Source organism: Malaclemys terrapin, chromosome 14 (genome assembly GCF_027887155.1).
Source record: "Malaclemys terrapin pileata isolate rMalTer1 chromosome 14, rMalTer1.hap1, whole genome shotgun sequence".
Classification (NCBI taxonomy): Eukaryota; Metazoa; Chordata; order Testudines; family Emydidae; genus Malaclemys; species Malaclemys terrapin.
Genome location: NC_071518.1, coordinates 13,119,573 through 13,142,114, shown reverse-complemented (window position 1 = coordinate 13,142,114; position 22,542 = coordinate 13,119,573). Strand labels below are relative to the sequence as shown.

Sequence of the window (22,542 nt, the reverse complement as noted above, 5' to 3'; positions counted from 1 at the left end):
TCTCCATAGGGATTTATCTCTAATGTTTCTATAGTGCTAGAGTGGAGCAGACCTTTACAGGGGTGCCCAGGAGAGGGTGGAATATACAGGGAGGCTCCACAGTTGGATAGCTCCAAAGAGGCTGAAAGAAAGCCATTCTCTGGTCCCCAGTTCTCCTCTCACTAGCCCATGCTATTGTTTGGCCATACTGAGCTGGAGCAGACTACATCAGACTTTACTTACCCACCTTAACAAATACTTTACACTTGTGAGTAAAGGCTGAAGAACTTGGTGCTGTAGTAGCAAGCTGAAATATATGGAACAAAGGGCTGGTCCACACTAACCTCCCAGTTCGAACTAAGATACGCAACTTCAGCTACGTGAATAACGTAGCTGAAGTCGAAATACCTTAGTTCAAACTACAAGGTACTTACCACGGGTCCACATGCAGCAGGCAGGCTCCCCCGTCGACTCCGCATGCTCCTCTCGCGGAGCAGGAGTACCGGCGTCAACGGCGAGCACTTCCGGGATCGATTTATCGTGTCTAGACAAGACGCGATAAATCGATCCCAGAAGATCGATTGCTTACCACCGAACCCGGAGGTAAGTATAGACGTACCCAAAGACTGGCTATTTGACAAAACTGGCTCTATTGAACGATCTCAAGTTACAATAGTCTTAACACAAGCAGAACTTTTTTTCTTTGCATTATTATGTGGGACAAATTGTAATGTATCTGGGTCCTGCAGATCAATGGATTCGTCTTTGAATGCGAAATTAATTTCCTGTACATGTATAGTATAAGATATGTCTGTTTGTAATTTACGATTGCCACAAGTCATGTTGGAATTTTATGGTCTCTTTTTTCCCCCTAAGAATTCTGACACAGCAAATGTGCCTGGGCAGCTTCAAATAACTGCCTTATAAATTATAAACATGTTCAGTTAATTAAAAATGTTGCAATTAACTCTGCATTTTATATGATGTCCAGAGAGATTTTTCCTTTTCTGAGGCAGTTAATTTCTAATAACACAAAAGTACCACCCCCACAGCCTTATTGAAAAATTATTCTCTAAGAATATTTTGCCCTTATGTGTAACTTTCCAAGCATTTTACAAAAGAATAAAGTATCATTATTCACTAACAGATGGGGAAACTGAGGCACGGGGGTTTCATGGCCCGCACAAGATCACACAACAAGGCAATGTCAGAATCACAAGTAGAATCAAGTTCCCTGATCTCATGATTGAACCAGTGCCCAGTACACTGGACCATGCGGTGTTCCTATGGAAAAGGCAGTTTGCTTTTAGAGTTCTTAGTGCAATTTCACTGTGCTGAAAACATGATATACTAGTATCCCAGAAATGTTATTTTCTCAGCCTTCAGCATGAAGAAAAATCATCTAGAACAGGGGTCGACAACCTCTGGCACGCAGCTCACCAGGGAAAGCACCCTGGTGGGCCGGGCTGGTTTGTTTACCTGCCGCGTCCGTACGTTTGGCCGATCGCGGCTCCCACTGACAGCAGTTCACCGCTCCAGGCCAATGGGGGCAGTGGGAAGCCTCGGCCAGCACATCTCTCGGCCCGTGCCGCTTCCTGCCGCCCCCATTGGCCTGGAGCGGTGAACCGCGGCCAGTGGGAGCCGCAATCGGCCGAACCTGTGGACGTGGCAGGTAAACAAACCGGCCCAGCCCGCCTGGGTGCTTACCCTGGCAAGCCGCGTGCCAGAGGTTGCCGACCCCTGATCTAGAACAACACGGGAAGGAAATGAAATGGCAATGCAAATGCACAGGGTAACTTTCTGAATTCTTCTTATCCGGAAACAAAACCTCACTCTCTAAATATTTAATTCATTGCAAGGCATCCCATGTGAGGGTCGTCAGGTAGAATCTGTGAAATGAACACATTAGTTAGATTAGCCCTTAATTATTTTTCCCTTTTTTTGCACTTTATAGGTGCCAACTCCAGAGATCCGTGCTCACAGTCTATATTTTGATCTCTCTGCTTATGGAATGGATATATCTTCCACGGGTAAGGAATCTCTGAAGCCAGGATTTCATCTGAAAATCTATGGGACATTCTGTAATCGATACATGGCTTTGGCATGTCCAGCTTCTGATTCCAAAGTTGTTAGATTTCTACGGCATACTCTCAATTCCTCAGTGAGTATTCAGAACTATCGTTTTTCAAAGGGCCAGGAAACTCTTTGAGAAGAGTATTATTTTTCAATGTTTTAAATTTGGTAACACCAAGCTAAATTATGTAGCCCTTCAAGCCCTTTCATTTATGTCAACTGGAGTTTTGTTCGGTTGCAGAAAGTTGGCCCAAAACCTATGATTGGATGCACACGTTCTTGGCTTTAGCCACTGTGTAAAGAGTTGAGGTTTCAGTCGCAAAGACTGGACACTCAGTTAAAGCTACTTCTTTCTCATGAGCAATATGGGAAACAATCTATACCTGGGTACCTAAGGTATGTCTACACTGCAGCTGGGAACGTGCCTCCTAGTCAAGGTAGACAGACACATGCTAGCTCTGCTCTAGCATGCCCAAAATAGCAGTGTGAACATTGTGACATGGGCTAGCTACCTGAGCAAGGACCCCAGGGGAGCAGGCTGGCTTGTACACTAAAGCAGGGGCAGGCAAACTTTTTGGCCTGAGGGCCACATCGGGTTTCCAAAATTGTATGGAGGGCTGGTTAGGGGAGGCTGTGCCACCCCAAACCGTCAGGCGTGGCCTGGCCAATGCCCCCTATCTGACCCCCCCCCCCCCGCTTCTTGCCCCCTGACAGCCCCCCTGAGACTCCTATCCCATCCACCCCCCCCAGTCCCCTGACTACCCCCAGACCTCCCTCCCCGACTGTCCCCTGCTGCCCCATCCAGTCTCTCCTCTCACTCCTGACTGCCCCTCCAGGACCTCTGCCCCATCCAATCACCCCTTCTCCTTGACCGCCCCCAGAACCCCTGCCCCTGACTGCCCCCCGCCGCCCCATCCAACCCCTCCTCTCCTTCCTGACTGCCTCCCCAGGACCCCTGCCCCCATGTTCCCCGCCTTCTGACTGCCCCAACCCCAATCCACATCCCCGCCCCCCGATCACCACCTCAAACTCCCCTGCCCCCTTACTGCGCTGCCTGGAGCATTGGCGGCTGGCGGCGCTACAGCTGCGCCACCCAGAGCACCAGGACGGGTAGAGCCAGTCACGTCATCACACAGCACAGAGATCGGGTCAGGCCGCGGCTCTGCAGCTGCGCTGCCCCAGGAACTCACAGCCCTGCCACCCAGAGCGTTGCGCCGGCGGCGCAGTGAGCTGAGGCTGTGGGGGAGGGAGAACAGCAGGGGAAGGGCCGAGGGCTCAGGGGCCGGGCAGGAGGGTCCTGCAGGCCGGATGTGGCCCGCGGGCCACCTCTGCTCTAAAGGCTAGCTCGCACCACCACCTGTACCCAACATCCATACTGCTATGCTTAGCATGCTAGCTCAAGTAGAACTAGCGTGTCTGTCTATGTGGGCTGGGCTTGGGAGGCATGATCCCAGCTGCAGTGTAGATATACTCTAAGTCAGCTAAGGTTTGCTGCTTCTCTGAGGCTGTGAGAGACTATAGCTCTTCAGAAATATTCACTGTGTTTTTGATACTTTCATGTGTATCTCCTTATGACAGAGTGCTGGAAGCTAGCAATGGAACCAGCACTGTGATCACTTAGGCATCAGTCAGCTCCCCAGGAAAAGGTTGATTCAGGATATGCAAGCTAATTAGCTGAATAGGCTGGGAAGGCTGATAAACCAATTAGCCCATCAGCTGCGGGGGGGGGGGGGGGGGGGGGGGGGGGGGATATACAAGACACAGGAAGGAAGTGGGAGGAGTGCGGACTCAGGCTAGCTGTGTGGAGTGTGTTCAAACAGCTCAAGAAATGGAAATCTGTGTTCTTCCTTGGCCCTGTGGGAAAGGGCTAACAGTAGAAAAGCACTGTAAATATTGCTGCACAGAGCTGTCTTGGTATTTGGTGATGGGAATGTAAATAAATCACACAAAGTTGTCACTTCCCCCAGAAACCTCTCAAGCTCTGTCCAGTATGTGAGAATGGTGAAGGAGCCTGCCCCATTACACTCCTAAGAGCAGAGCTGGTGAGAACGTTGTCAGTGAAGTTTTTGTTGTTGTTGAATAATTGTTTCTTCAAAGCTGAAATGGTTTATGAATATGCATCCATTTTGAGTAAGCTTTTCTTGGGAAGGTTTCTGAGGTCCACAGTGAAGTCTCTGGTGACTTCACCAGAGACACCTTTTTAACACAATGCCTTTTAACCAGAAAAAAAAAATGATGATTTTTCATTTCTCATGAAAACAGAACAAACTTCAAAACCTCAGAAAGTTGTGCCAAAACTCAATTGTCATTCTTTGGCTAGCTCTATCTATTAGCATTAATGAGGCTTATCCGTATGAATCCCACAGCAGCTGATGGGAACATACATGCTAGGGGCAATCCCATACATTCGGCTCAATCCTAAGTAAGGCGTGGCACATAGTGGCCCTGCCAGGGCAGTGCAGCTGAGAAGGAGGTGTGCCACAGAGTAACAATTCCTTCCCTTTTACTGCTTTGCTTTAGTGGTGGTGAGGGTAACTTACTACTACACTCTTTTCCAAGGTGTAGTATATTCCTACTGCATTGCCAACTTATTTCTACTGCAGTCAGCCAGGTCTGCTGGCTAGCACATTGGGGAAGATGGAGTCTTGGCTCTCCCGTTCCCACCTTCTTGCTCAGGGGAGGTGTATCAGGTGCTTAACTCCTGCTCTCCTCCCTGTGCCCAGAGCCACAATCCAAGGAAGTCCTACATGGATACACAGAAGTGTGTGGACGCCTTACTCACCCGCACAGCTGTGTAGGGTCAAGACTCAACTGAACCATTAATAAAGAGGGAGGAAATCAAACCGAGCTCACAAAATGTCACACTTGTTATCAGAGTCCAACATATTCTGTGAAAAACATGCAGCAACCTGGCCTTTAGTCAGTGCTTAATTTGTTCTGAAAGAGGTGCTGGGGCTCAAGCAATTTTTTTACTTTCAAAATTGGCTCAGCAAACCCAGACACTCACTGCCTTTAGTAGGAATGAGCTCTGTTTTTTACCACTGTCATGTTTAACGTTTTTGAGCCTTTAGAACATAAAGAGAATATGTATTGCAGAAGAAGTCTGTGTGCGTACCATGCCTAGCGCAGGAACACAAGTGTGTGCTGAAGGCTTTATTAACAGGGTTTCAGAGCTCATGCCACCAGAGATCCAGTAAACATGAAGTTTTTACGAGTTTAATCACAGATTTAAAATGCTGGATTCCATCCAACTAGGAATGGAGGTCCCTGTGTATACATAGGTTGTGCCAAGAAAAGCAATTGAAATGTGAGCAATGAGGGTACATTGTAAACCACTAGTCTTCAAAGATCTATTTTTCATTTTAAAAGGCTGGGTAAGTGCAGCCTTTTTTGGGAGTAACTTTCCCCTTCAATCTCTCTTGAAAAACAAACTCAGGTTCAGTGAGAGAAATTAAAGCATCAGTGAAAACATCTTGTGGAGCAAGGGCCAGATTTTCAAGAAAATCATTACTAGAGCTGGGTGGAATTTTCAGCAAAAGATGCAGTCCGTGACACCAAATTATTTTATGAATTAATGTTGACTTCACCAAATTGTTCTAGATTAAAAAAAAAAAATCCAAAAAATTGATTTAAATTTTGGTTCAAAATTTCTTTTTTAATTTTAACAATCATAGTTTAAAAATGTTCAAAATCAAAAGGAAACTGTGTGGGTGGCTTTTTGAAATGGCAAGCAAAGGACCAAATCTTGTTGTCCAGCTCTACTTTATGACCAGATTTTATTGAGTGCTTAGCACCCACAATCAGAGTTTCAAAAGCAATCAGTACCCAACATCTTGAGCCTCTCTGAAAATCTGGTCCTATCTGGACACATCATTCAGTGAAAAGTTTGCAATATGCTTTTCAGGCCCCTGTCTTATATCTGCAATTAAACACAATTTAACCTTTAACATTCATTTATATAACTCCTTGTGGTCTCACTGGATCAGCTAAACAACCCATTAGCAGGCTAAGCAAATGCGACTGCTTTTTAAATTTGTTCCTGGTGTTACAAAATTGATGGAGAATGCAATTGATCTAATATAGCTAGACTTTACTAACGTGTTTGATAGTGTCTCATGAAGCTTTATTTGAAACTAGTTCAAATTGTTTTTGAATCAGAATCAAAAACTGGCCAAAAGACCATAAACAAGGCAATAAACAACTAAGAAGTATCCAGTGGAATGCTTCAGGGACAGGAGCTGGGAGTAGTGGTATTAAATATCTTTTTATTCAAGTGGCAATTTAAGGTTAAGGCTGAGCCTCTGGGGTACCATTTCCAGTTCTACAAGGGTGAAGCCCATTGACTTTAAAAGGACCTGGTTGATATCTTACACAATTCTTGACAATATAAAGGCCTAGAATTAACCCATGATGTTGTGCCTTCCCCCGCAATTGCATGATTTAAGGATACTATGCTAATTTATCTGGGTTATAATAAGACAACCAGCCACATGGTATCTGAGCACCAGCTGAGGGTGGTTTGACCATGGCTCGGTTACAAATGGCAATTGCATAAAGGTCTTCATGGTGTACTTTGTTTCTGTAGTTCAAGGGTGATATGAATGACTACAAGTTGAATTTAAATGTGTCCCTTTTTTCAGTTTGTCACCTTTTCTACAGACTTAGAGACATGTCTAAAATGCTCAACACTGTCACGTGTCCAAGCCGCCGAACATTCTGCACTCATTGATAAAGCATCTTTAAAACAAGTTTTATTCAGAGAGGTTGCTATGCTGTTATACAAGTGGATGTTTGTAACACGTACATCCCCAGGGTCTTGCTAGTGTGAGAAAGATAGGATTGCAGCCAGAAGACGTGACTGAGATGGCACAAGAAGCAGCAGGTTGGAATCAGAGATGGAGTGGAGGAAAAGAGAGGCAAAAGGTTTTTGTTCAGCTCTTTTTTTTTTTTTTTAAAGCCCTACTCAATGTACAGTCAGCCTGTCAGCCAAAAGAACCTCTGTTGGGCACTTCACAGAAAGGCTTATGATCCTTCTTTGTTTAACTTGCCCAAATTGCTTAACACAAAAGGCCTGATTCTGATCGCACTCTTAGTAGTGTAAATCAGGAACAAGGGTAATGCCACCATTGAAGTAAGTTTTTTCACCAGTATAAATGACATCTAGAATTGGGCCCTAGATTTTTCCAAACCAAATATTTTGTTAGTGTAATCCACGTTAAACATACATAGAGTGCAATCATTCTGAAAATGTACAGATTGGATCAGAGGTGGGCAAACTACGGCCCATGGGCCACAACCGGCCCACAGTACCCACCTGGCCCCTGAGCCCTCGTCTCCTCCCCTGCTGTTCTCCCTCCCCCGCAGCCTCAGCTCACTGCGCCGCCAGCGCAACGCTCTGGGTAGCAGGGCTGCGAGCTCCTGGGGCAGCACAGCTGCAGAGCCGTGGCCTGACCTGGTGGTCTGTGCTGTGCGGTGACTGGCTCCAGCCGGGCGGTGCGGCTGCCTGTCCTGGTGCTCTGGGCGGCGTGGCTGTAGCACCATCAGTCACCGGTGCTCCAGGCAGCGCGGTAAGGGGGCAGGGGTGTGGATAGGAGTCCCCGGGGGGCAATCAGGAAGGAGGTAGGGGAGGTTGGATGGGGCAGCGAGAGGCAGTCGGGGCAGGAGTTCAGGAGGCGGTCAGGGAGAAGGGGTGGTTGGATGGGGCAGAGATCCCGGGGGGGGGTCAGGAATGAGAGGAGGGGTTGGACGGGATGGTGGGGGCAGTCAGGGGACAGGGAGGGGGGGGGTTGGGGCAGGAATCCTGGGTGGGGGGGCTGTCAGGGAGCAAGAAGCAGGGGGGTTGGATGGGGGCGTTGGCCGTGCCGTGCCTGGCTATTTGAGGAGGCACAGCCTCCCCTAACCAGCCATCCATACAATTTTGGAAACCCGATGTGGCCCTCAGGCCAAAAAGTTTGCCCACCCCTGAATTAGATAGATACAATTTAAAAACAGATTGGCAGAGAGGCTGATTTTTGTTGTTTGTTTTGTTTTTGCCTTTCTCTGCAGCATGGGGCACAGGTCACTTGCAGGTTTAAACTAGAGTAAATGGTAGATTCTCTGTAAATCATGTTTTGAGGACTCAGTAGCTCAGCCAGAGGTGAGGGGTCAATTACAGGAGTGGGTGGGTGAGGTTCTGTGGCCTGCAATGTGCAGGAGGTCAGACTAGATAATCATGATGGTCCCTTCTGGCCTTAGAGTCTTTGAGTCTAACTTAGGGTTACCATTCGTCCGGATTTACCCGGACATGTCCTCCTTTTTGTGCTAAAAATAGCGTCCGGGGGGGAATTTGTAAATCCTCAAAATGTCCGGGATTTCCCCCCCAGGCAGAGCAGAGCGAGCGGCTGGGAGGGCTGCAGGAAAGTCGCAGGCTGGACTCCGGAGCAGCTGTAGAGCTCCTCCTCCCCCCCCTCCCTCCCTCCCCGCATTCTGAGCCGGCAGCTCCTCCTCCCCTGCAGCCCAGCGCCCTGTTCCCGCAGCACTGTGCAGGGGCAGGGACCGGGTTGTGTGTTGCGCTGGGGAGCGCAGCCACGTGTCCGGCTCGCACAGAGCCCAACACCATGTTCTGAGCAGCAGGGTAAGGGGGGGCAGGAAAAGGGGCAGGGAGGTTCTGGAGGGGGCAGTCAAGAGACGGGGGGGTCGGGAGTTCGGGGGGGGGCTTTTTGGGGGGAGTGGAGAAAGTTTTGGGCAGTCAGGGTACAGGTAGGGGGTAGGGTCCTGGGGGACAGTTGGGGGGGGTCTTAGGAGGGGGCAGTTAGGGGACAAGGAACAGGGAGTCTTAGGTAGGGGGTGGGGTTCTGGAGGGCAGTTAGGAGCAGGGGTCCCAGGAGGGGGCAGTCAGGGGACAAGGAGCGGGGGGGTGGGGGGTTGGGAGTTCTGGGGGGGAGCTGTCAGGGGGCAGGAGTGGGGAGAGGGATCGGAGCAGTCGGGACAGGGAGCAGAGGGGTTTAGATGGGTTGGGAGTTCTGTGGGGGGCTGTCAGGGGGTGGGGAGTGGTTGGATGGGGCGTGGGAGTCCCAGGGGTCTGTCTGGGGGTGGGGGTGTGGATAAGGGTTGGGGCAGTCAGGGGACAAGAGGCAGGGAGGCTTAGATAGGGGGTGGAGTCCTGGGGGGCAGTTAGGGGCAGGGGTCCCAGGAGGGGGCAGTCAGGGGACAAGGAACGGGGGGAGGGTTGGGGATTCTGGGGGGGCAGGAAGTGGGAGGGGCAGGGGCAGGGCTCCTCCCGTCCTCTTTTTTGCTTGCTGAAATATGGTAACCCTATCTAACTACTCTGAGTAAGCACACCTAACCCTACTACGTTGCAGGATCCTGCTTTACTAGTAGCAGCATTACTAGTTTCTGCAGTTCCAGCATACGTTACAGGAGAAAGGAAAGATATAACAGGTGGGTGAAGGGGAGAGTAGAATGAGTATTGAAAATGCACACCACAATCCTCAATTTGAAATGCCTTCCTCGCAGTTTTGTTCTTTATTCTTTCCTGTTTCTGGTGCCCTATCATTGTATGAGCCCTGTTACTGCATGACTTATCATAGCAGAGTCAGCCTTTGACAAAATTCAACACTATTTGATATAATCTATACATTAGAAATAGTTTTCTTCACGGCAGTTTAGCAAGGATTTTTCCTTCCCTCTTTCCCCATTCACAATATGGCTATTTGAAATGCACAGGACCGGGTTTTATTTTTATTTTGTAGTAATATTGTGCTTTCCTTTTGACTTTTTTTCTATATCTAAATAATACCTTTTCTTCTACATATCATCAGCGTTTAATAGTCATACTGGTGAGTCATCTTCATAAATAGTCTTGTGCTAGGTTACTAACCTGCCAGATCAAGGAAATGACCATGTGGTTACTTAGTTACCACTTAAGTGGCAATTGTCTGTTGTGCTGAGTGAATCTTAGCATAGAACGAGCCTTTTCAGAGAAGAATGCTGGAGATTATTCTCAAAAGCAAACAACTTTACTTTGCAAAATGTTAGGCAGATACAGTTGCGAAGAAGATAAGATTTTGCACCAGGAAGAGATTAGAACAAGTTCTAAGCTGGTTACCTTTTGTAATTGAATAATATGTTTTATTTGAACACAATGAATATCTTATACAAGGTGAAATTATTGTTAAAGGTTAACAGGAAAAACAATTCTGCAGACCTACCATCTTCTAAATAATCTCTGATCATTTTTTGTTTACTGAACTCTAGAATTTTTTGAATAAAATCACTATGTTCTTTGTGAGTGACGCAAGCATCTGCTACAAAAAGTCAACAGTTCATTTCTACGACTTATCAATGTATAGTGGTTTGGTAAGTACTCAAAAACCAAACCAAACCAAACCTTGCATTTAGCCTCAGAGCAACAAAGACACTTTTGATGTTGGGGCTGAATACTGTGACTAGTTAGCTTATTGTTGTAACATAAGTTGTCTGTTTTGATACCACCATTTTTTAAGATAATTGCTTTTCTATAAAATACCAATGTTGATGATAGAACTATTCATTAACCATGAAGTATGAGTATAGGACGTCCGAGCTAATTTTAGCCTTAGGAATTACATGTGTTTTTAATCTTGTTTGCGTGGTACATATTGATCAGAGTGGTGCATACTAGTTTTCATAAACACTGGCGATATGACAATTTTGGCCATGCCCTGAAACACATGAATATTAAGGAATACAATTACTCTCTATTCTTTAATCTTAGTATTTACTAAAGATCAAAATGCCAGGAAGTCTGACCATTTTGGCTTATTTACCATGGTGTAGAGTAATTATCTTTTGTTCAGTTGTCTTTCTTTTTTAATAACACTTCTTTATGGAGAGGATGAGGGTTTATAGACTTCACAGAAGAAGTGTGTTTTCAGGAGACAAGGCTGGACACATGTCAGAACAGGCTAGGAAAGGAGTTCTGGGCATAGCAGGACACATGGAAGAAGACACAAATGAGATTAGGAGAAGGAAACAATGAGGTCAGTTAGGCATGCATCTTGGATAGAATGGCACGTAAGGATGGGTATTACTCTGTGCCACTCTAAACAGTCTACTATAAAGCCAGCCATGTGACCACATAGCTTCAGTAGCTTAGCAGGTAATGTTACCCCCTGCATGAACACCCTTTCCTTTTCCCCAAAATGACACAATTTCTCCAAGTGCATTTTCAGTAACTTTAGCATTCTGGCACCAGAGATTCTTCTGGAAATTAAATTAAATTAAATTAAATATCCAAGGAATTGGTGATCAGCAGTCCAGCAAGCAGCATCAATCTCTGTATACAAATAATCCGGTATGTGAACAGGCTCTATAAAACCTACCAGGGAAATAGTCAATTCTTGGCTAAAGCTTCCAGGTTCTCACTGAAAAAGACTGGGGTAATGAGGCAAAGCTCCTGATTGACAGTTAAATTGGGAGCTGAGGTTTTGAACACACAAGCTGTATATACTGGCCTAATTTTCAAATGGATTCCTGAATTTTTGGATGCCCAAGTTAAGGCATTTTGATTTTCAAAGGGCAGGTGGTCAGGCTGTTCTGTGTTACACTGACAGCAGCAGCAGCCCCACAAGCAGTATTGGGAAGAGTGCCTTGCACTGCAGCCCTGTCCCCATCTACTTCTAGCCATGACCTTGGCCTCCCTCCTCTGCCCCCTACACGGAGTAAAGGTTTCCCTTTAGGGCTGCTTTGTTCTGTTTGAGCTGTGCAAAGTGGCCAGACCAAGACTGGAGCCTATGGCCTTCGATAAACAGTGCTTCTGGAAAAGTTAAAGAGCCCCCCCAAAAAAAGTATTGCCAATTTTATTAAAAATCACACAGCCCTAGATCCTTAAAATTTCACCTATCCTTCCCCACCCCCCCAAAGAGAGAAGAGCTTGGTTTCTTTATTTAAAATAGGAACTTCGGGGTTGGCCAATGGAATTTATTCTATGGAGAAAGTCCTCAGATAAGCAGTTTCACAATTAAAATATGTTACAGTAGCAACAAATTTGCGACAAACACTCTCAATCTCAAGGGAGCCCTTGAAAGAACAAAAGTCTTGTCTGCATTTAACCAGTAACTTCTGCTCTTTATCTATTGGCAAGGACAGACCATAAATCTCCAGCTATGCATGTCTATTTACCATGCTGCATTGAGCTCAGATGGAGAACATTAACCAGGCAGTTGAGTAATTTATTCATTGTTTGTCAAATTAAAAAGTTAAGAATGAGTCTTTTTTGAGTACAGATGTTTAATTTGCTCTTTGTGTATCACTTTAATATATGGAGATATACCTATCTCATAGAACTGGAAGGAACCTTGAAAAGTCATTAAGTCCAGTCTCCTGCCTTCACTAGGGAGAACCAATTTTTTTGCCTCAGATCCCTAAATGGCTCGCTCATGGCTTGAGCTCACAACCCTGGGTTTAGCAGGCCAATGCTCAAACCACTGAGCTATCCCTCCCCCCCCCTTTGGAAGGGAGGCAATTAAATGAACCTTATCCAAATCCCAGCCCAGTTTTTAATCCTACTCTGCACAATCTACAGGGCTGTTGAAATCTGGAAAGTAAGTTGGTTCAACCCATCATTAATACGAAGGACAGGGACAAGGCAAGAAATTCTGACTCCGCTCCAAGATCAGTTTCCAGTGCTCCTATTGTAGTCAACGGAAGCTGTGAGTGCTTAGCACATTACAGGATCAGTACTAGCGTGCTTAAGAAAAACAAGTTAAGGAAATAAACTGGTTCCCTAATAGAATTACTTTATGCCCTTTGCTTGATATATTAGATAAATGTGGATAATTCACTGTTCTTTATTAAAGTACATTTGTTTTCTTATTGATAGATATGTTTAAAGCAAACATGCTGTACGCTTCCAGATAAATGCAAAATCATGCCCCCTGTGACTGGTTTCTGCTTCTCATTAGTGATCTTTCTATTGGTTTGTACATAATTGACCTTTGGGTTGTTGCCTGATTTTAATCTGGTTCTCTGTGTGTGAAGGCAGGGCATGGTTAGTGGGAGCATCACCATACCTAGAAAATCACTGGGATTCACACAGCCTGGATAAGGTTCCTAAGCTCCTCTCATTATACAATTAATGGGGAGAGATTCACAAAAGTCACCATGCTATGCAGCGTCAAACCTCTGCTAGCCAATGGGAGATGTGGTGCTAAGCTCCGCCCCATCTCTCAGAGATAGGTGCTTATGTCTAGGTGCAGGGAGGCATCTCCCTCTGCTTCGGGTTCTCAAAGTTACCCACCCTCTCTTGGTGTTAGGCACCTGTGCTATTTTAGCAAAAAGCTGGGGGAGAGAACGATCTCCCTCATTATTCTTAGCCCACAGGCTAAGACACTTGCCTGGGACGTGGGAGGCCACTGGTTCAGATTCCCCACTCCACTAGAGGGGGGAAAAGGGATTTGAACTCAGATCTGCTCTCTTTCAAGTGAGTGCTCTAGCCAGTGGCCTATGGGATATTCTGATGAGATAGTCCCTCTCCTATTGCAGCCATTCCACGGTGGATACAACAAAAGATTCCCTGAGCCAGAGGGAGCTTGCAAACTTGAGAATGACATCATAGCTGGTGCTTTGAGGAAGTCTGAGCACTCAAGGTGGGAGATCCAGGATCTAGTCCGTCTGCTTCAATGAATTTTTAATTATTTAAGGAAACTTAAGCCAGAGAGGGGGAAACTTAAAAAAGTAATGAGAAACTGACAACTTGGCAAGGAGGATGAATGGAAGACCTCGTCCAACCTGAAATATAGCTGCTGTTCATTTTCCAGCTGTAGTGCTGCCAGGCAAAATACATTTCATGTTCTCTTGCTATGAATGTGGGGGTGGGGGGAACCAACCAAGCAAAACATGTATCACAAATACAGGTTTTCTACTTCCCTTCAATGCATGTAATATTTGTAGCTCCCTTTTAACTTTATTGGAGAATTGTTCACTTCTTTCTTCTAATTACAATGAGAGAGGGTTGGTTTCTGTTGTTTTGTTTTATTTAAATGAAGTGCAGTGTTTTCCTGTCCCACTCCACACCTCCACAAAGCTGGTATGCAGTTTTGATGATGCAGATAAAATCTAAAATCCTCCCCCTTTATCGGTAGCATGGAAATTAGGATACTGCAATAGCTTGAAAATGAGGCAACCAGTTAAAAGTCCAGCCCAGATAATGATTATACTGTTAACGACTCAAACTTTTCTAGTATCTTAATCACGTTCAGCTAGAAAATAATTAACTGAGCTCTCTGATAACATTATGGGTATCTCCAGAATATCTGAAAGGAGACTGTTCTACTGTGTTAACCCATTTTAAAAGTAAATGTAATGTTGCTGTCACAGGGCAGGTCTCCCTCACCCTGGATTCCTTGCTGCATACAGTCCTTACCCTCACCTGTGGCAAGTTCGATACCATGTACTTTATTTCCATTATGCTATATACCATGAGGCCTGGTCTACACTAAAGAGTTAGGGTCGATGTAAGCTGCCTTATGTCGACCTAACTCTGTAAGCGTCTACACTAAAATGTAGCTCCCACCGATGTGACTTGCCCACTACACCGACTTAATAACTCCACCTCCGCAAGAGGCATAGTGCTTAGGTCAGTGTAGTTAGGTCAACGCAGTGTCAGTGCAGACGCCATGTTGCTTACATCGCCTGTTGCTGCCTTTCAGAAGCCATCCCACGATGCTCCACACTGACAGTTAAATCAGTGCAAGAGCTCCTGGTGAGGACGCAGGCCACCATAGTGTAGACGTGCAAAAGCAATTTTATTACTGTGGTGGCTGTATGTTGACATAACTTAGGTCGACTATTTTGTAGTGTAGATTTGCCCCAAGTCCTTGTTCCCCAGGTTTTTACCTTCTCTTAGACATGGGGGATGGTGAGGGATTCTTACCTGCCTGAGATCCTCAGTTTCTCTGGCCCTGCTTAAGCTGAATCACCTTGTTATTTGGTTAATCATCCAGTTCTTAAACAATTATTTCCTCCGTTTGTCCCAGTGGTGACACTTGCCAAGTGCACAGAGTGGTGAGTGAGCCTTAGGCTAAACACGCTCTGTCACAATTGCAGTGTCTTGGTTTAAGGAGCTTGACTATAAATGACCATTACTAAGGATAAAACTCCCAGCATTTATCCACTGGCAGATGCTATGGTGAAGTGAACTGGGAAGCTCATCTTTGGATATCTCTACACTACAAGAAACAAACAAATAAACAAAAAAACCCATAGCAGTGAGTTTCAGAGCCTGGGTCTACAGACTGAGGCTCATGTCACAATGCTAAGAATAGTCATGTAGATGCTGTGCTCAGGCTGGCACTCGGGCTTGGAAGCCCACCATACTTCCAAAGCTTTAGAGCCCAAGTTCCGTCTACCTGGCTACTTTTAGTGCTGTACTGTGAGCCCAAGTCTGTAAACCCGAGCTCTGAGATTCACTACTGGAGGATGGTGGTTGTTTTTTCCAGTATGGCTCTATCCTTAGTGAAGGGACCACCGTTAAGTCTGATTAGATAGTTTAACTCTTTATAGCCAGGCTGAATGATAGAAGAAAGAAAAGTGAAGAATCATGAGGTTCAAGAGGGGGAAAGGATGTCCAGTTTCCCACTGCAAGTGAGTGAGTTTGAAGTTACTAAATAACTATGCAAAAATGCAACTTCAAGAAACATCAGGCACTCTAACAGGTTGATATACTTCACTGCTACATGCTAGCTGGAACAATAATCCATTAGGAAATCAAGAACCCACCCAAAACAAGGTAGAACCTAAAGTAGAGGTGAAGCCCGAAGAGAAAAGTTAGCAGTCTTTCTCCCTCCCATTACATGGAAAATCAGCTATATTTCTTTCTGGAGGAGACAGAACTAGGACTTTTATTAGCAAAAATATCAGCTGAAATGGTCAATTCCTTTCATTTTACAGAAATGCACTAAAAATATAAATGTTCTCTATGGTTTTGTCAATTCTGTGAACAAAGTATAGACATCTCTATCCACTAGGAAAAAGGACCATCTCCCTAGCCATAAAGAATCCCTAGCATTCTGGCAGCTGCTTAGCAAAACAAGTGTGATTCAGAACTTGGGGGGAATTTAAGTGCTGACTGGCTGATTTGGAGCCAGGAACTCTGGAGGTATATTTTCAACTCTGCTGCTGACTCGTTGCATAGCCTTGGCCAAGTCACTTAATTCCAGGATCTCAGCTTCCGCAAAATGGGATTCATGGCCTTGAACCAACAAATCACTTGAGCATGTGCTTTAACAGACTTGACAGGAACTTAAGCACATTGCTGAATCATACCCATGGCTTGTATTCTATGGGAGTGGTGTTAGGATTGGCTAGGGCTGCACCCTTCAACTTTGACACACATAAGAAAGGATTACTTATGGGAGTAGTGTCTCATTGACTTCAATGGAACTATTGTGTGAATAAGTATTAATTTACATGAATAAGGGTTTATAGGGTTGGGACTTATCTTGTTCCTACTGAAAAAATGACAAAAATAGTGTTGACATTACTGATAAAGGATCAGTCCAAGCTATTGATGGGAAGTGCTATGTAAGTGTTGAGCATTGTGATGCTATCTTCTGGTGTTAGTATTCCTTTTTTTCTTCCCCTGTAGTTAACAATAACAGTTATGTAGCTTCCCTGCCTTTTGTGTTGTAGTCATGGCTTCATTTTGCTCAAAAAATTATGGCCTATTTTCTTGCTATTCATTTTTTCCTGAGTCACAATTTTTGTGCTAAGAAATTGGTTTGTTAGAAAAGCCAGCTGATGATCACCGGTTTGTGTGTGTTGGAGGTGGGAGGGGGTGGAAGCCTCTTATAAGTGAATTGATTCTTTTGATTCAAGTTTGTACATGTAACTGAGGATAATTCAGTTTCAGGGGAAAGTGTAGTGATATTATTCCATATCATGAAATTTCCTGGATTTCCCCCCACCCCACACTCATTTTAGTAATAACCATACATTGCCATGCAACCTGTGGGAACCTGGACTTAGCATCCGATATTCGCAAAAAGTAAGCAAAGCTTCTTCTGATATCCAATTCCTTACAGAGCAAATGGTTTAAGCAAGCAAGAAAGACCAAATCAAATCATTATTTGAACATGGGCAAAAAACATTCTTTGAACACAGCATTCTGCTTTCTTTTAAGAGACATATTTAGATCTTAGAAGTAAAGGAACAGTGTCATGCATGGGGGTTGTTTGTATTGTTATCAGTGTAAAGAAACTAAGGATAGCATTGATCAGTAGTGAAGATTGCTACTAGTGATGGCTCATTTGATGAAGAAAGAGTGCTTGTGATTAATATTCATAAACAATGTTAATGATTTTTTTTTACTTCCTTTTACTTATGCTCCATCTCCTTGATTTCTCCTCTGTAATTAACTAATTATCTAACCCCCGTTTTAAAGCCTTCACAGTGAAAGCTTCATTTATTTTCATTTTTGTAGTTAATGTTCAACTCCATTCTCCTTTCTAAAGGGACTGGTAATCACCCTTCCCATTCCATTTTTAGTAGTTTATTATTAGGAACTCCTGGAATAAACATGGAGTAAAGGCCTAATGAGAACCCATTTTGCTAAGGGTTATACAGAAGCAAAAATGATGCAGTCCCTTCCCTGAGGAACCTCCGGGGCCCCCAACCTGCAAACTCTTCCCCATGTTCTTAACTTTTTTGAAGTCATTTGGACTATTCATGTGTAAGGTTAAGATTTTGTCATAGTAATTTTTAGTAAAAGTCACGGACAAATCATGGGCAATAAACAAAAATTCATGGAAGCCGTGACCTGTCTGTGACTTTTGCTGCTGCGACTCTGTTTCCCCCGCCCGCATGGTGGCTGGGAACTGCCGGGTTCCCTCTCTGCCATCTGCAGCTGGGGGGGCGCTCCACCCACATTGGCTGGGAAAAAAAGGGACATCCCTCCCCCGTGCAAGGCTGTCGTCTGTTGCTAGAACCCTGAGGACGGCCCCCTCAGGAGTCTGTCACCTGTCGCTGGAACCCTGCCAGGGCCCTGCTGGCTGCCAGCTCCAGAATCCTGCAGCCCCTGGGGCTGAAGCAGAGAATGTCAGGGAGGTCTCTAGAAGTCAGGGATTCTGTGACTTCTATGTCCTCTGAAGGTAGCCTTATTCATGTGTAAAATTAAGCATGTGCATAAGTTTTTGCTGCCTTGAGAGAGGGGGCCCTAAGAAACATCACTAATTTTCTTTTGCTCACTCTTCACTCCCACCTTTTTCCTTGCCAGGTGCAAGACATTTATTTCTCTCTTTGAGCCTATGATTACCCAACTTTGTGCGTCTGTGTAGATGCACAACTGCCTAATATGCATGCACAGATGTTTGTTGGGTGTGCAAATGTGGGGTTTGCAATTAAGATTGTTACCTTTCACTAGTCACTTTGTTGTTTTTTAGATAATGAAGAACATATTCCACCAATCTTTCAATGCCTACAAGATGGATATTGAACCCAGGGTGAATGAATTGACTCTCCATCATGTCCAGTGTAGTAGAAGACTCTTTGAGATCATGCTTTCTCATAGGAGGGTAACAGCAGCCTTCATTGAGGGGGACAATGTAGTGGTCACTGTGGAAGGAGAAGCAGCCAGAGTGCTGAATTTCGACACTGGTGAGTTGGAATTTATGTTACAGATTTGTAAGCATAACACCACAATAGAAGGTAGAAAGGAGAAAAAACATCCTGTGTACACAAAATGAGATAATGACCTCTATTATTCAGTATCAGTAATTGAGCAATCTGGTTGCTCCTATGAAGGTAAGCAGTGGTAGAATTATACGGACTTTAGAACAGTCAAACAGTATCTCAGTTAGCTGATGTAACAAGCAAATCAAGGTCAGCTAGTTTCCCACAAGGTAATAGTGAGGGTAATTAACCATTGGAACAGTTTACCAAGGGTTGGGGTGGATTCTCTATCACTGGCAGTTTAAAATCAGGATTGGGTGCCTTTCTAAAAGATATGCTCTAGTTTAAACAGGAATTAATTCAGGGAAATTTTATAGCCTGTGATATACAGGAGAGCAGACTAGGGCTTGGTCTACACTAAACCCCCAAATCGAACTAAGGTACGCAACTTCAGCTACGTGAATAACATAGCTGAAGTTCGAAGTACCTTAGTTCGAACTTACCTCGGTCCACACGTGGCAGGCAGGCTCCCCCGTCGACTCCGCGGTACTCCTCTCGTCTAGCTGGAGTACCGCAGTTGACGGCGAGCACTTCCTGGTTCGACTTATCGCGTCCAGACAAGACGCGATAAGTCAAACCCAAAACTTTGATTGCCAGCCGCCGAATTAGCGGCTGGGTGTAGACATTCCCTAGATGATCACAGTAGTCCCTTCTGGGCTTGTAATCTAGGAAACTATGAAAAAATCACTGTTGCTCCTCACCAGCCTTGACCTTGGAGTCTACCTTAAAAGTGTAATTTCAGAACTACAAAACTATCTGTTATAACTAGAGCAACAGAGAATCGTTTAAGAAGTTATCAATGTTTATCTTCAATTTGTTTTCCGCCTGACTGTGATTCCAACTATGCAGGATTCCATGGATGGAATTCATTTACGGATTGATCATGCCAACTATGTACAAGATTGCTTCTGGCTAGAAATGAGAAAATTTAAACATACTTATCAGTAAGGTCCATTTGAATCCTATTCCAACCTCAAAATATTTGAGATTGTTTGTTTGTCTTTGTATGCAAAAGATACAAACTAAAATTAATTTCTTGGACATACTAGCAATTCCTAAAACTAAATTTAAATAAAAACTAAGGGATCTAGAAAGCTTAAATGGATCTTGCAATAACATTGAATGATCTTAAATTGGAATTAAATTAAATTAAATAATGATGTAGTACACTTGTTTTATGGCCTACATGTAGCTTCTAGCAAGCTAGCTCTGTCCTTAGCTCTGCTATAGAAGTAAATATGAACTATTACAAATGGGCAAGAGCCTGAGAGTCAGATATTACTACAGATTTTCAATCATTTCCCAATGGCTTTAAAATATAGCCCCATGTAAAATGCACTGTGTAGTCTAATCTTGAGGCATGAATCATGGAGACAAGATCTGTATCTGGAAGAAACAGTTGCTATCTTTATAAATACACCATGACTGCTGCTGATAGTTGATCATCTGAGAGCAGCAGGGAATTTATCATATCTCTAAATTGTGAAATAAACTCTTTGCCATATCATCAGCAGTGGTTGAATAGCCACTGGGCCCCACCAACTGGGGCCCCCCAGCTTCCGCGCCTGGCGGGTGGGGCAGGGGAAGTCCCCGCGCCCCCCAACCCCATCCCCAGTAGAAGCTGCAGGACAGAGGAAACCACCACAGCACGCTCTCCCAACCCTGACAGAAGCCACGGAACAGGGGAAGCCTCCCCAGCAGAAGCCCCCAGTGGCCTGCAACTCCATCCCCAGCAGAGGAAGCTCCCAGTGCCCCGACCCCAGTCTCCAAAAGAAGCCCCAGCGCCCCGACCCTGGTTCCCTGAAGAAGCGCAGAGGGTGGCAGGGGAAGCCTCAGGACCCAGATGCCCATTGCAACCCTGAGACTGGAGGAACAATCCCTTCCTGCTATGACCCTGTGGCCGTGGCATGGGGCCAGAGCTTCTCCAGTCTTGGGGCCGCAGTTGATAGGGGGCGGAAAGAAGCAAACAGGTTGTGGTGTGGGTGGAAGAGGGGGGAACCCTGGGAGGAATAGGGGCGGGTTCCCGGGGAAGGGGCAGAAAGGGGTGGGGCTGTGGGAGTGGCCACAGTCAGAAGGAGTGGGATGGGGGTGGGACTGCAGACAGAAGGGATGGGGAGGAGCCCCCCGCTTGCTCTAGCCCAGGGGCCCAGGAAACCTTAATCTGTCTCTGATCATTGGGTTGCTTTCTGCAACATATCAGCATTACTTTTGTTTTATCCTCTTCCATCCCCCAGTCCCTGGCAGACAATACAGGTCCCAATCCAGTAAAATACATAAGCACATGCTTAAAGTTAAGAAGATACTTAAGTGCTTTGCTGGATCAGGGTTGCCAACAGATTATATATAATCAAGTTTAAATCAATATTTCTAGTGGTGAAACCTATAAGACACTTGATTTTGATTGCTTAAAGCAAAGGAGATCAACAACTCTACTTCATGTGCTAATTGGCAAATATTTCATTGTGACATTAATCCCCGTTTCTAAATGCCTTTTTATTTTATCCCCTTTTTCTGGCAGGCTGTGGAGTTAATCTTGGATTGAGAGGCTTGGAATCCTTGGAAGAATTAATTTACAGGGTTGCTACAGCAGTGGATCAGAATGATATCTTTGAAGCACTGTCTGCCAAGATACGACACTCCAAGCAAGTGTCAGAGGATTTTAAGCAGAACGGATTATTTACCACAGTTTTTGAATAAACAGGTAGAAGGAATGCAATGCAGCCCTGTGGAGATCTGGGCCTATTTATAGGACAAACAAAATGAGTGGTAACTGCATAACTCTGACTGCAAAAAAAATCCAGGACCTCAAATTCAGCACAGCTATCTAAAACTTAAAGGGGTGGCTCAACCGTTTTAGGATCCAAAGTCACTTTCTTCCCCCTCCCCCCCCCCCCGCCCGCCCCAATGGAGGAACTGATGTTCTTTTTGCTGATCCTACAGTCCTTGCTCCATGGACTAGTCTGAGTGACTTCACTGGGATGCTCATGTGATACCGGGCTGCAGGGTCAAGCCCTTAATAGGGAAAAAAAAATTAAGTGGCCTCAGCTTGTCCTCTGAGATTGTGGTCCAGCTCCTATTGAAATTATTGGCAAACCTCCCACCGATTCCAGTGGTGCAAGCCCCAGTTCTGCAATGTGATGCACATGGGCAGATCCTTGGGCCCACATGGAGCTCCACAGAAGTCACAGCTTAATCTCAGATGTCTGGTTGAAGACTCATGTATCTATTTCCTACTCTGGGGTAATACAAATGAGATGAGAGTAATGCTGGTAGATTGGGGAATAAATCTGGATCTGGCAAAGGGTTTGGGTGCTCTCTTGAGAGATGATGTGTCCCCTACTTGTCAGAATTTGCAGTTTAAGGGTAGGGTTAAATTCCCAGCTGCTCTAAGAGAATCAAGTAGTAGTGGCCAAAACATCATTGTAAAGACTGCAACTGTTTCCTTCGGGTATAAATTTTGTTGTCATGGTTCCAGCTAGAGCTGGTCAAAACATGGAAAATAAAATGGTGAAAGATGTGAGTATGATGTAATTTTTGTTCTATAGGTTTTGGAAGGGAAAACATTTTTTGTCTGTTTTTGAAAATTTTCACAGAAATTTTCAATAAAAAAACTCCGTTTGGAATATTGGAGGGGAGGGGTGTTCCTTCCTATTTTGGGAGGAGGTTTGGTGTTTCTCCCCCCCCCCCTTCTCCCTTTTCCATTTTACCACAGAGAAAGGGTTTGTTTTAAAGGTTAATCCAGTGTGTATTGTATCAACTTGAATTATGAAACAAGTATTTGAGACTTCTACTTACCACTGCAAC

General features: G+C 45.0%; 1 protein-coding gene across 1 annotated transcript in view; it reads left to right on the top strand.

Moving 5' to 3' along the window:
- LOC128848855 (uncharacterized) overlaps window positions 1-22,258 on the top strand; it is a 36,800-nt gene extending 14,542 nt beyond the window's left edge. Inside the window, exons 3-5 of the mRNA XM_054049080.1 lie at window positions 1,934-2,140; window positions 18,450-18,663; window positions 21,257-22,258. Coding sequence (XP_053905055.1) covers window positions 1,934-2,140; window positions 18,450-18,663; window positions 21,257-21,435 — 600 coding nt within the window. The 3' untranslated portion in view covers window positions 21,436-22,258. The remainder of the gene's footprint in view (window positions 1-1,933; window positions 2,141-18,449; window positions 18,664-21,256) is intronic.
- The last annotated feature ends 284 nt before the right edge of the window (window positions 22,259-22,542 follow it).